At 52.6% G+C, this 14,630-nt stretch overlaps 1 protein-coding gene across 3 annotated transcripts in view; it reads left to right on the forward strand.

Annotated features, from left to right (window-relative positions):
- The window catches only part of Syt7 (Synaptotagmin 7), a gene marked incomplete at its 3' end in the record, with an annotated part of 71,213 nt that overhangs the window by 40,546 nt on the left and 16,037 nt on the right, over positions 1–14,630 (forward strand). For all 3 annotated transcript variants that reach the window (XM_037214985.1, XM_037214984.1, XM_037214986.1), the window contains 3 exon segments: positions 2,313–2,460; positions 4,903–5,012; positions 6,486–6,654. In XM_037214985.1, coding sequence (XP_037070880.1) covers positions 2,313–2,460; positions 4,903–5,012; positions 6,486–6,654 — 427 coding nt within the window.

Consider the following 14,630-nt stretch of genomic DNA (forward strand, 5'->3'; position numbering starts at 1 on the left):
ATGTATTTGGTGTTTCTGGCTCTTCTAGTTCTTGCAATCCCAAGGAAAATCAAATTGACCCCCTGACCCGAGCGACAGGTATCCACCCGGCCACCCGGAAGCGTGTTAAAATCCAGAGAACATAAAATTCGTTAAACGGCACCTACGGGGCTCTTATGATCTTGGTTAGCAATGATTGGCATATGTTTAGTAGTATCGGCATGTGTCCACCTACGGCGCCAAAAGCGCCAAATCCACCAGGCTCCAGTGGTTGGATTGAAACAGTTTGCACACAACAGTGGCGTTTTGATTTCAAATAAATATGTCAGTCATCTTGGACATGTGACTCACCAAGTCTCTACATATTGCTTGCAATTACTGCCTCCGTTTTAAAATCGAACGAAACGGCAGCGCCACTGTCCGGAAGCTAAAATCCAGTTGATTTTCTTTCCAGTGCCTTCGTTGATCTCATTTGCTCCCAATACGGAAATATCCATTACGGGTGTTGACTGAGTTGCCGACAATGCTTAAGAGCTTCGCCGCAGCAAACAAACTGCGCACATCACGATCGCATTTGAAAAAAGAAAACGCCAGTTTAGACCACGAAGCGTTGTTTTCAAAAGACTTTATGCAGAGCACCCGTCGCGTATTTTTGTTTGTTGCTTTGTAGCTGTAAAAATTCCTGAAAATCTTTGTGTTTATTAGACTGCATTTAAATGTGGCAACAATTTCGCGCCCCAAATGTTAAAATGTGCCTGTCCAATGCGTTTATGTTTGCTCTTTTGGCTCGGACGCCGCCGAATGTTATTTCATAGTCTACATGTGTTGTAACTGACACACAGAAAGCAAATATTTTGTGAAATCCAAAGTCGGTGGATCTTTTATGCGAGCAGCGCTGAGAAACGTCAGCGTTTCTTTGCAAGTCCTTTTTCGTAAATTCATCCCAAGTGTCTGAAAAGACAGAAGCTCTCAGTGCAGGGACCTTTCGGAATACTCATGTCATGCATAAGCCATTTATCTTTTACCAAAAGAGAAAAAAAACACTGCAATGAATAATGGCCATGCAACAAACCATATTTATCACGTTTAATGCTATTCGTGCACATTTACCATACACGCGAGGGGGAAGGTGGGCCCAAACGAATCAACTAATTCGTAGAACACATTCTTTAAGTACTGTTCCATGAGAACAGCATGATTTAAGCATGTAATCGGTGCGATACATCCGTTATTGTGATATGCAATACACTCATTGCAATACACTCATTGCAATACGCTCATTATGGAGTGATAGCTTCTGCACGATGTGCTACGACCTGCATGTAAAGTTAACGAGTCTCCCCAAATACAGCACCATATATCACTACACGTCACGCAGACACCAAGGTATGTGACGCACGGCACCAGGCTGAAGTGTGAAGCGCGAAGCTTCTGAAAGCTCGGTTCAATAAAACACTGATGGACAATACAAACAAAGCTACAAACCCCAATGAACACGCGTGCGTATCCTCGCGTCTCATTCTGGGCAGGACCGTACATGCGGCTGGTGGATCAGGGGAAGTGCTCTGCTCAGCTTGCATTCGAGCAGCACACATGAAAATACGGGATTAAACTATCTATATCTCATTCATGCCCGAACACTCCATGTAAGTGGAAACATTGCTCGTGTTTTTAGCTCTTATGTATGCGTTTTCGGTTCAGGGTATGTGATGCGTTGCAGCGTTTTTGCCAACATCGCCTTTTTTGTAATTGCCATCCTGATACCCTCGTATTCCCTCTTGGGCGAATTCCTCTCTCTCATGGGAAACGCGTGCATAGGAGTCAGTGCATATGCGCAACTCAAAGAGCTCATACCGCATTGCCAATAATGCTTACGATACCCATGCATGGTTAGTTAATTCTCTCTCGAACGCTGGGGGTGATTTTCGTGGGAGTACCTCACTCTCGAACTCAGAAGTGACCAGATGCTCCCAACTAATGTTGGTTTGAATAGACGTGGCATTTTGAATGACCTGTTTACACAGCGTGCCGTCCTTACCGCCGATACATCAAGCCTGATTATCTCACCTGGCAACAGTGACACCGACGTCCCAGCTTCCTTTCGCTCTTCCCGCGAGCCGATTCGTCTTCTTTAGTGTCGCCTAGCCGCTGACGGAATAATACCTATCTCTCCGTGTGGCGAGTCCTATTGACCAACTCTCGCGTGTTCATCGGGTCGGGAGCTATTGTGACGACAGCACTCGCGTGGCCGACACCGGGGCGGTGTGGGCGGACGTCAGGGGGACGCGCGCCGCCGCCGAGCCGTCTGTAACGCCGTCGCTCTCGTCCGCTAGGCGAAGGAGCTGCCGGCTAAGGACCTGTCAGGCACGTCCGACCCGTACGTCAAGGTCACCCTGCTGCCAGACAAGAAGCACAAGCTGCTGACCAAGATTAAACGGAGAACGCTGCATCCTCGCTGGAACGAGACCTTCTATTTTGAGGGTGAGACCGGATGCAGTAATTGGGGTTGTGTCCTGGCTCCACAATTGCTAGGCTGACCAGCAAGACGAAATACCTGGGTACCCTCAAGCGAGGCATTAGCGCAGGTCTGGCTGGGGCTTCGCCGGGTCTCCTTGACTAAGCCGTGCTCTCTGTGTGTTCCCTCGGGAATAAACGGGTTCCCGCATGCTAATGAGTTGCATTAATTGGCTGTCAAGTCTGCCCTTGTTGTGGTCTTGCTTGTATGCGTGGTCACGGCTGTTGTGCCGACCGTTGATTGGGCAACGCGGGCGTGGGATTTGCTGAGTGCGTAACACAAGTGTGTCAGTTAGTGAATGTGGGCACTGCAGCTGTATCAGTTGCCCCGCTATGTGCGGGAGCATGACAGCGGTGTTGGATGTTGACTGGGCACAGCAGCAGTCCGGTTCTCGGGTTCCTGACTGTAACAGCGGCTGCGTTGGTCGTTGATTGTGAGTACGTCAGCCGTGCCGACTGTTGATTCTAAGGGCACCTCGGCCTCCGCCATGGTGGTGTTTGACCGTCGGTGCAGCAACCGTGTGCTTTTTTACTGCGGGCACGCCATACGTGTCAATTGTTCACTGCGGGTACTCCACCCGTGTCAATTGTTCACTGTGCGTACGTCATCCGTGTCAATTGTTCACTGCGGGTAAGCCATCCGTGGCGGTTTTAACACTGTGGGTACGCCATCCGTGTCAATTGCTCACTGCGGGTACGCCATCCGTGACGGTTGTGACACTGCGGGTACGCCATCCGTGTTAATTGTTCACTGCGGGTACGCCGTCCGTGACGGTTGTGACACTGTGGGTACGCCATCCGTGTCAATTGCTCACTGCGGGTACGCCATCCGTGACGGTTGTGATACTGTGGGTACGCCATCCGTGTTAATTGTTCACTGCGGGTGCGCCATCCGTGACGGTTGTGACACTGTGGGTACGCCATCCGTGTCAATTGCTCACTGCGGGTACGCCATCCGTGACGGTTGTGATACTGTGCGTGCCTCAATCATGCCAGCTATTGGTTGTGGGTACGTCTGTCGTGTCTGTTCTGACTATGACTACAGAAACTTTTTCGGTCATCGACAATGTGGGTGCCTCAACTGCGCCAGTGTTTGACTGTGGGTACGGCAACCGTATGTTGTTAACTGTGTTTACATCAGCCGTGTCAGTTGTCGACACGGTGGGTACTTCGGCCGTGTCATTGTTTGACTGGGGTGCAGCATCTTTGTCAGATGCCGACACTGTGGGTACCTTAGCCGTGTCAGTTGTCGACACTTTGGATACTTCCACCGTGTTAGTGTTTGACTGTGAGTGCAGGCACCGTGTCAGTTAACGACACTTTGTACCTGTGTCGCTTGTCGGCGCTGTGGGCACCCAGGCCGTGTCGGTGTTTGGCCATGTGTGCAGCAGCCGTGTCAGCAGCTCGCCGCTCTGGCGCGGAGGCGGTGCTGTCCGGCCCGACCCAGCCGGCGGCCGACGGCTGACGGGTCACGCCGACTCGTCGCCGCCAACCCGGCCGCGCCGCCCGCCCTGATTGGACTATTGTCATGCGTAGACAGGGGGACGGGACGGGAGGGGAAGAGGGCGGGGGGCCGCCGCCGCGGACCGCTGCGCCGTGGCCGTGGCGCGCGAGCTCGGCCGGCCCGGGGGAGCCGTGCCGCGAGCCAAGACGCTGGCCGAATGACCGCGCCATCAGCATCCTAGTTTATGGGACATTTCCTGGGGAGTGGGTCGCCATCAGCGCCACCGCGCTCCGTCCGCCGAGGCGGCCAGGCGCCCCGCGAGCGAGCAGGCCTGACCAGCGCTGTCCGCCCCTCGTTTGGTACCTCCGGCGGCGACCTCCTACCGGCACGAACGGACGCCCACCGTGGCGGGAGCCGGCGGCGCAGGGCTACCGTGAATACCGCCAGACGCTGACCGGCGCGTTCGCGCGCTCAGTCGCGTTGGACCGTGTGTGTCCAACACTTTGCGATTTTGCTGGGCGCTCGAGCGGCAGCAGACCCGAAATCTTTACTGCACGCATCGGCTGATTTTCCGGTAATAAATAATGCTCCGCCGGATGAACATAACACTGGCTCTGAAGTTGCGCGTTACTCAATCCTTTTAAGCACAAGTGATGCCGATCTATTTCGAGTTGCAGCTTCGTCTGATGCATGGGTCCTGCTGGTGTCATTCAATCTAGCTTTCTGTCAGCAAAGCGAGTGAATGACTGCAAGCCCTTCTCTCAGGGGTCACGGACCGTACGCCATTTCGGGACTGCGCGTCTCGCGCCTCTCATCCCGGGTTACGGTAAACGAAAGCTATTACATCAGCCCGTCATGACTATATCGCCGCTACGAGCGGGGCGTGCCGGCTTCACTGTGACCTTTGTCCGGCGGCAGACCGCGAGCCGTCCTGCCGGGCCCGACGCGTGACCTCCTGCCCCCAGGCTACCCGGTACACAAGCTGCAGTCGCGCGTGCTCCACCTGCACATCTACGACTACGACAGGTTCTCGCGGGACGACTCGATAGGCGAAATACACCTCCCACTGGGTCAGGTGAGTCGCTCTTACCGATGTGTGATGCGGCTGCCGCAGCGTCCACGGCGGGGCAAGCTCCCAACCTGTCAGAAATGGAGAGTTTCGATTAAGTGAAGCAACAAATACGCACCCACAACTACCCAAACTAGCCAGCTACCCACACATATTGCCCCGCTATGACGCTTCTCAAACCGCCTGAGCCTGCTGAAACTTTTGCGGCGCATCGGGTGCCAATGGCCACCTGTCTGGCGATGATTGGCGCCGCTGTCGGCGGCGGGTACATTTGTAGATGAGCCAGCTCGCCGGACCGGCCGCCGACACGGGTCGGTCACGCTACCGGCCGTGATTGGAATCGGTTCAGCGCCCGGCCATCGCCGCGGCGGCCTATGACGAACATCGACACTCACTCGTGCCGCCTTGCCCTGCGATGTCGTCCGCCGCGTAAACAGACGGCCGTGACTGCCTGACGTGGTGTTTGGCCGAGCCCCAGAGGCCTGGGCTGGGTCGCCGAGGCCTGACTCGGTGTTTGGCTAGGTTGCCGGGGTCTGGTATGGTATTTGGCCGAGACAGAGGTCTGATGTGGTGTTCGGCCGGCTCGCGCAGACCTGATATGGTGTTTGGTCGGGTTGCGCAGACCTGATGTGGTGTTTGGCCGAGACGTTGAGGCTTGAGGTGTTTGGCCAGATCGCGCAGACCTGATGTGGTGTTTGGCCGAGACATTGAGGCCTGACGTGGTGTTTGGCCAGGTCGCGCAGACCTGACGTGGTGTCTGGCCGGGTCGTGAAGGCCTGATGTGGTGTATGGCCAGGTCACGGAGGTCTGGGCGTGTTGTTTGGCTTGGTCCCAGAGCCTGGAGGGCTTCCGAGGTCGCGGCCTGGTGGTGTCGCACCCCTCCACTAAGGCCAGAGCGGAACGACGCCAACTATCGCTGAATAGATAAACGGGAGCCAAGTTGCAAGGCGTCGCCTTTTGTCCGGTCGCGAGCCATAAAGCCCCCATAACAATGACCTGTTTTTATCGCTGGCGGAGGCCGCCCGGTTGAGTGGTTCGCCACATGATTGCGCAGAGCCAGCCTGAACCGTGTTCGGCCGGAAAACCCGCGATCCGTCCCGCCTCCGCCGTCTGGTGCAGGGCAGCACCATGTCACCTATGCTGTTTGCGGCCGCTCGCTGACAGCCGGCAGCCATCTACCCCGGGACATCTGTGCCGCGCGAGACGTCCCGTTGGAGTGGTCCGACTATGTCAGATGAAACGCGAATCTGGTAGGCGATGAATGTTTCGTGGAGAGCTTTTGAATGACCTGGGGTCGTATTAGCTTGGGTCTCGTACTGATGGGATTGTTGACGCATTCATTCTTGCAGTCACTGGTGTAATATACATCGTCAATGCCCCATGCGCACTGAAGCCTCATTTGCGTATCCCAAAATATGTTCAAGGTGTGTCCAATTCGTCCTGATGGAACAATAACGAAATCGGTTCATTTCACTACAGGTGGATTTCAACGAGAAGCCAACGTTTTGGAAGGCGTTGAAACCGCTGGACAAGAACATCTGCGGCGACATCCTGTGCTCTCTGTGCTACCACCCCAGCAACAGTCAACTGTCGCTGACCATTCTCAAGTGCCGCAGTCTGAAAGCGAAGGACATCAATGGCAAATCTGGTAGGTTTAGCCTCGATGACAGCATGAGCGAGGGACATCAATGGCAAATCTGGTAGGTTTAGCCCCGATGACAAGCATGAGCGAGGGACATCAATGGCAAATCTGGTAGGTTTAGCCTCGATGGCAGCATGAGCGAGGGACATCAATGGCAAATCTGGTAGGTTTAGCCTCAATGACGGCATGAGCGAAGGACATCAGTGGTAAATCTGGCAGGTTTAGCCTCGATGGCAGCATGTTGGGCAGGTGAACGCGCTTCTGCCTCCGTCTGTTTGTGTACATTGCGGTCGACGTCTGCATCCAAGCCAGAACGCTATCACTCTACTCTATTCGTATATCAAGCAACAACCGAACCTGGCCAGCAATCGTACGCCGTCGCGTCATTGGAACAGTGCGAGAGGAACGTTACGTCATAACATGCCAGGTTCCTGATGTTCTTTTGTGTTGTTTGTAAGTCTCCGCTTGCGTTATCATTATATTGACGATAATGTGTACATATGTGCACACCCCATCCATGTGTGAAATTAGTCTCTGATCGTCTCCCTTAAATGACTGATGTCAGGTTTAATACATGAGGAAATTGATTAAAGAAGGAATGACCATTTTGGCACGATACAGGTATTCCAAGTTTAAGTATATGTTCCTTCCGACACATGTCTTACCACACACCATGGCAGAGTCAATAGTACCCGCACGGCATCCCAGGAACAACGTATCAAACTGTTTGGGACGGCTACTGTAGAGGAAGTATGCTTTGCAAGGAGAGCCCCGCATGCTCGTCCCGGACGGCTGTGGACGCAGTCATGTATATCTTTCAGGTAACTTTCACTATTACGCCCACTGATCACACCAGGGAATTAAAGTTTTGTTTCCAAATGAGATTTGGGAAAGGAGCGTTATTCAGGATGACCTCAAAATGTACATAACGTGGTGTTCAATGAAAGTTGAGTGAAGAATTGATGAACAATAATCACGCTAAACTTAATTGATCTCTTTGAAGCAGAGAGCAGATATGAGCAGCATAGTTTATTATATTCGGAAAGCATTATCAAGCTTTGAGTCGTTCACCACTTTTTCCGAGCCCTGAGCATTAAGTCACCTACTCTCCACATCTACAGGACAGTTTGAACGACACTGGCGCAAAACATATCATATTGACTGCTTGTTTATATTGACTGCACGTCACCTCTTTAGAAGAGGCGCATGGCCCTGAGACCCCACATAAGTAAATGCCTGGGAGAGGGGGAGAGGAGAATGGTCGAAAATAAAGCTACATGCGGACTAACGTCTGATGCTCAGAACAGACAAATGTCAAGTAAGCGATCAAAGGCCTGCTCGGCCTCGACAGTTGGGGACAATGACCGACTCCAGGCGCCTCCAGGAGAGGCTGCGCCGACTGAAGCACTTTCAATTGTCCTAAGAATCCACGGTTTCCAAACGGTACCACTTACGGTGACTTCGAATCGTTTACTTTGTTTTAAAATGTCACGTTACACAGAGTAGTCCTGCTCGTTGTGAGTCGTCCCAGCTTTTGAAGTCTCATTTGATTTTCTTGACTGTCTGGGCTTCTTTAGCTACCTCTTGAAGTTAGCCAAGAATTAAACGTATTACAAATGCAGTTCTAATTTTCTGCGTATCACTGAATGCAGTGTCTGGTAGGGATTGTCCCGGTGGTCCCTTGGTAGTCGCAAAATTCGTAACACTGGCGGGGTCTATTGGTCAGTTTAGGATCCCGCCTCATTCGGAACACGTCCTTGATTGTGGATCTTGCTATTTCAGAGCCAGTAACCGTTTTGTGTTTCCCTAGAATTATCAGAATACCATTCAGCTAGAGCGCAGTTAACACCCTTGCGAACATGATCGCTTTGAGCTTTTTCATCCCATGAGTCACAGCCGCTGCACTGTCATGAGGGATTCTCCGAGGGATTGCACTCTCACGAGGGATTCTCCGAGGGACTGCACTCTCACGAGGGATTCTCCGAGGGACTGTACTCTCACGAGGGATTCTCCGAGGGAATGCACTCTCCCGAGTGATTCTCCGAGGGACTGTACTCTCACGAGGGATTCTCCGAGGGACTGTACTCTCACGAGGGATTCTCCGAGGGACTTGTACTCTCACGAGGGATTCTCCGAGGGACTGTTCTCTCACGAGGGATTCTCCGAGGGACTGTACTCTCACGAGGGATTCTCCGAGGGACTGTTTTCTCACGAGGGATTCTCCGAGGGACTGTACTCTCACGAGGGATTCTCCGAAGGACTGTGCTCTCACGAGGGATTCTCCGAGGGATTGCACTCTCACGAGGGATTCTCTCGAGGGATCAGCAGTATGTGGACATGCCTCGGACTTTGATTCTGCTCAGGTCCTTGTTCCGTAGAACTGGTTCCGCCCTGGTCGGGCCTGTCGACTCCCATGACACTGCCGCGAAGGGTATCTGAGCTATCCCAGTGTTGGCAGACCAGTCGGACAGCGGTTCTCGGATGTCTTGATGGTCGCAGGAAGCAGGATGCGCTGCCTGCTTCTTTTGATAGGCCTGTAGTGTAGTGTGCTGTTGCGTCCTGGCCGTGCTTGTTTCGCATGAGTCTAGTTTATCTGAAGTGGTCCGCGCTTTGTTCTCTTTAGAGCGCTTGGTGTCTGAGTTGTCATTTTCTTTCCATTTATCCGCCTTTCGCAGTCTGAAAAATTGGATCCTTTGAATATGAAGCGGATCGCTCTCATTCTTAAACATTAGAGCAACGTCAAGCTTTCCTTCTTGAACAAAGTTTCCATATCACGACGCGGCCTGCAACAAAATTTGGCCGACGTCAAGCAAAAACTGTCGTGGCGTCATCCGAAGACAATTCCTCTTAAAATTAATCTTGCCAGGCCTGACATGTGTGGAATTAGTCAGCGGTAGACATTTTGTAGCACCAGGATGATCGACCAAGTGGTCGAGTAAAGCCTGCCACCGGGAACTGCCCAACTTGGATCCCATCAGGATATAAACAGCTGATTTGGCCATCAGCCAGCTGGCAGCTGCGCTGTGAAGGCGAACAGTCGCAAGCGGCATAATATGCTGGCATCCACTTCGGACAGTGGGTTTTCACAGGAGGAATTTGCGCGGGGCGCTGGAGCCTTTGCCGGTAGGGTTTTGCTTGGCCCATACTCCACGTACCTGCAAGGTCAGCATACTCCTCCAGTTAGTGACACGTTACATCCCAGCCGCCAGGTGCCCTTTTAACATTTTCCAACGTTTTGATCGTAAATTATGGGAAAGGTTGAGGAAATGAACCAAAGAGAAAGACAACCCAGAGTCTGTGCAAAATAGCTAACTGTGACAACATGTAACACGAGATTCGCAATAATATACGAAAGATAGCGCAACTAGAGATAGCTCCTGAACTTTGCAACATCATTTTGTATTTCTCGAAGCCTCTCCGAGAGTTTCCAGTCTTTCCATCTAAGCCTATACCCATACTTGAAAATGAAAAATAAAAACTTTTGAAAATATCTGGCCGGCTAAGCCCGTTTAACACTTAAGCGTGACTCAAAAAAGTGCCGCGTCTGTTAAGTCGAAAATTTCAGTCATTATCGACACCAGGCATCGAGCTAAGGTCTAAACGAACCTGTCATGCGGATTCTTTTCCCGTAGCAAAATACCACAGTCAGTGCACCCACTGTCCGCCGTAAGACCTTCCTCACGGCTTGAGCTCGCGTGTCCGTTTTGTGGGCGACTCCCCTAGTGGGTTTGGTTCTTCAAATGTCCCAAAGGAAAACGGTGCGTAGAGGGATCTGGGCAAAGCAAAGCGGCAGGCAAGAGGATGGCACTCTTCTCGAAGACACCACAATCGTGTATACGACACCCTGTAATGGACACTCTGTATAAGGGTTATCCAAAGATTTACCAGGACTGTCAAGGCCGCTAGTGGAAATCCTGAGTCGTATCGTCAGCACCGGAGCAATCCATAGCAGTCTTTATTAAACGCTGAGAGCAATGGTGCAGAAGTATACTACAACCTCATTCAGCACGCACAATATTTGTCTTCAAGTGAGGGTAGATTATAGAGCGTGGGCTAAAGCTCATAGTCACTAGTGATACTAGCGATAGTTGCACAGACTTGTTTTGTTCTGCTTATGTGCTAAGGAAGAGATTCTTGCGATTGAATTTCGCCCGTAAAATTTCATTGAGCCTCGTCGGCAATTCACCGGTGGTGCTTGGTCGTGACACGCCGAAAGCATTCGCTGCAGCGGCGCAGCTGGACTAGATGACATGGGTGTCTCCCATCTTTTTGTTGGCCTGGGTTGTGACACAATGGAGACATCGATGTGGAAACCTGCGGCCCTGTAAATCGCGCTGTATTCCGCTGATTTTCAACATTTGTGCATGGGCTTGGATTTTAAAGGGACAGGGGGCGCAACCCTTGCCACCTGCCCAACTTTTTCGCTATGCCTGTGGCTGTGTGAAAAACATCGAAAACCTCGGCGTTCCTTGTAGTTTTTGACCCATGCCGTGATGCAGCTGGTGCATTTGTTTATCGGTTGTGGATGCTTGTGCTTAAGGGATTCTTTCACATTTGAAGATATTGAGGCATCATATGTGATGGGAAATAATCACTTGTAACTATTGGTATGCTTTTATGTGAAGCAAACTGTTCAGCAGCGCAATCTGACTGCTAGCCAATAGCCTTCTATCATTGGTACACTTGGTGCTTCAGCTCCGCAAACACGAATGTTTTAGCGGCTATTTTTGTCTTAACCATGAGCACATTATAGCCATTGAGGTGAAGCGGTCGTCTCGATGACGTCATAGAGACGAACACCGTGAACTCGTGGCGTCTCCATGGCGCCACACATGTTTGGGGAACTTTCCCATAGGCGACGCGTAACAGACTGCACAAGTTCGCGTGTATCAAGCTCAGAAACCTGAGGGTTTGAGGTCTGGAAAATGGTATGGCTACGAATTGCAGAGAGAGATCATGAAAATAGCTGTCGAAGTTCGAAACCTCATCCAAATGTGAAACGTTCCCTAGTATACGTCATTTTCCGTGTTTATCTCTTGAATCTTCCCACGATTAATTTTCGCTGGAAATGTTCCCAATTATTCTAAATGTTGCCGCAACATGTATAGGAATGTTTGGCACTCCCAAAAGTACAAGTGAAATGGTACGCAGGAATGCCTCTGTAACACCAATGGGCTGTTCGCAGCCACACTTGTTACCCTGATCCAGATTGAATGATACATGGGCTGTACATCCAAAGACCACTTTAAACGCTTCATTCACCGTTCATGAGGCAAGAAATCACGACCTGTCAGCCCGGCCAAAGCCGTAGATTGTGCAGCTCTGGTCCGTGTCATCAGCGACGACAGCGGTCCGTCGGATTCTGCGAACTGCATAGTACCGCATCGGCAATGAAATCATGCGCGCTGACATCTGGGAAACCCCACGGCATACTCTGTAATCTAAAGCTCTTATGGGATGACAGTTCCCGGAGGGATCCCGTCGGATAAAGCCAGTCGGTGGCTTCGTGCTCCAGCGTCAAGTCCAGGCATGTGCGACATATTCGGTGTGCAACAGTTGGTTGGAACACCGGAGCGAACTGTGCCCGTCTCGATCGGAAGCGGCTGAGTGAGCCGGCACCATGGGCGGAAAGATGTTCGCACCGCGCAGCCAGCGCTGAGCCTCGGTCTGTTTGCTAGGGGTGCACGACTGTAGGACGCCTCGTTTATAGTCTGTTGGGGGTGGTAGCTTCGGTCACAGCCCCCGCGCCCGCTGACCTGCGACAATGTCGCACACGTGCCGTTGATCAGAACGGTAAATCGATTGGCGGCATCACGGGAGACCTGCCACTGCCCATCTCCGCGCGAGGGTCGAACGGCCGCCCCGACCAGGGTCGTAATGTGGCGCCGATTGATCCACGGCTCCGTACCACGCGCCAACAGCACCGCGACCGGTCACTGCAGACGCCGAGCGCCATTAGCTGGCAGGGCCGTCCGTTGAAGCACCCAGGCACCGCCGGCTGACGGAGCCGTCCTTTGTGATCACCGAGCATCACTGGTGGGCCGGAGCCGTCCTTTGTGGTCACCGAGCATCACTGGTTGACGGAGCCGCCCTTTGTGGTCACCGAGCATCACTGGTTGACGGGGACGTCCTTTGTGGCCCCCGAGCATCACTGGTTGACGGAGCCGTCCTTTGTGGTCACCGAGCATCACTGGTTGACAGAGCCGTCCTTTGTGGTCACCGGGCATCACTGGTGGGCAGGAGCCGTCCTTTGTGGTCACCGAGCATCACTGGTAGGCAAGAGCCGCCCTTTGTGGTCACCGAGCATCACTGGTTGAGAGGGCCGTACTTGGTGGTCACCGAGCATCACTGGTTGACGGAGCCGTCCTTTGTGGTCACCGAGCATCACTGGTGGGCAGGAGCCGTCTACTGCTTGCCTTCAAGCAGCAGATGCTAAAAGGCCGAAATAACTACTGGGCTAGAGAGACTACAGAACCGCATACCATGCGTACATAAAGGCCATCCACAGTAGCTACGGAGTGCACAAAATGCACAAAAGCACAAAATGCACATGCACAAAAGTCGTTTGTTGTAGTCCTGGAGTAGTACAGCAGGGACAACAAGGCCAGACAGGCTTTGAACACCGGAACACCAAGTGAACAGAGCCATGCACTTTATGTTGAAACTCCACAGGAATAGACAGGATCCGTTTACTGTAGGCCCCGAGAATCACCACCGGACAACAGCTGCAGCTTTATGCGGTGGGCACCGCTAGCAAACAAAGCTCTTCGGTGCACATGCCGAGCACTATGAGTGAGCGGGGGCCAACCACGAGTACTAGAGACCGCCAGACTAGAAAGGCACAGACACCAATAATTCGCAAGTGAGCGGAATCATACGCTATTCACGGTAAAGTAGCCAACCATCACTAGATGGACAACAACTACCAACAATGGACAGCGGCCACCCGTCGTGTGACCACCCAGCGAGGTCAGCACGCGCCATCTGTATTTGCGGATCTTTGTCTGCTCGCTGATCCAATCACGTCCTATGCTACGTTCATTGCAATGCCGGCATGATATACATACATACATACATACATACATGCATGCATACACGCACATATATACATATATATGTATATCTATGCACATGTGTATATATATATATATATATATATATATATATATATATATATATATATATATATATATATATAGCCCCAGTCTTAGCTAAGCACTGTCTTAACATTAACGAGTCTTTTTGCGGGAATGGATGGAACCGTTCATAAACCACGCTGTTAATGCTCTTGGTAAATGATTCACGGGGACTTATGAACATGTCGACGCTATCAAGACTTCACGCGACACGTTCTGACGGCCGAGAATGCATTAGCTCGGCGATCAGTGCAGCACGCCGTCCCCGCCAGCCTGTCGGGGCAATGGCCCTTGCCTCGCGCGGCCTTGCGCGGCCTTCTCGCGCCGCTGGCGACGCCGCCGGCGTCCGGACCCTGCCGGGACCGGGTGTCGGACGCCGAGCGTCTGCCGCCGGTCGGACGCCCGTCGCCGGCGACGATCGACGATGCGTTCCGGGAGAGCCTAACCGTGGCTGAGTCAGCGTTTGAGCGGGTCGCCCGGCCGGCTGGTCGATGCCGGTTCGCCCCCCGGCAGGACGGCCCCAGCGCTCCGGTCCATCCGCTGTCAGCGGACTCGTCGCTCGGGGAAGGAGACAGAGGAGAAGGGGAAGGGGGGGGGGGGTGAGGGCGTTTGCTGCGTAGTGAGAGTGCGCACAGACCGTGCCAGCTCTAGCGGTGACCAGGCGCGACCCGCGCCTACGCGGTCAGCACACGCCGTTTTTGTTTGCGGATCTCGGCTTGCTCGCTGATCCAAGCACGTGCTGTACTGCGCTCATTACGATGTCGGCATGAGATGGCGGAGAGACTGATCTCGAATTGTGTCCGCCCGTGCTAGACGGCATGGCAGAATGGCCGCGACATTATCTGC

This window comes from Pollicipes pollicipes, unplaced genomic scaffold, assembly GCF_011947565.3.
Source record: "Pollicipes pollicipes isolate AB1234 unplaced genomic scaffold, Ppol_2.1 Scaffold_3447;HRSCAF=4054_pilon_pilon_pilon, whole genome shotgun sequence".
NCBI lineage: Eukaryota > Metazoa > Arthropoda > Thecostraca > Pollicipedomorpha > Pollicipedidae > Pollicipes > Pollicipes pollicipes.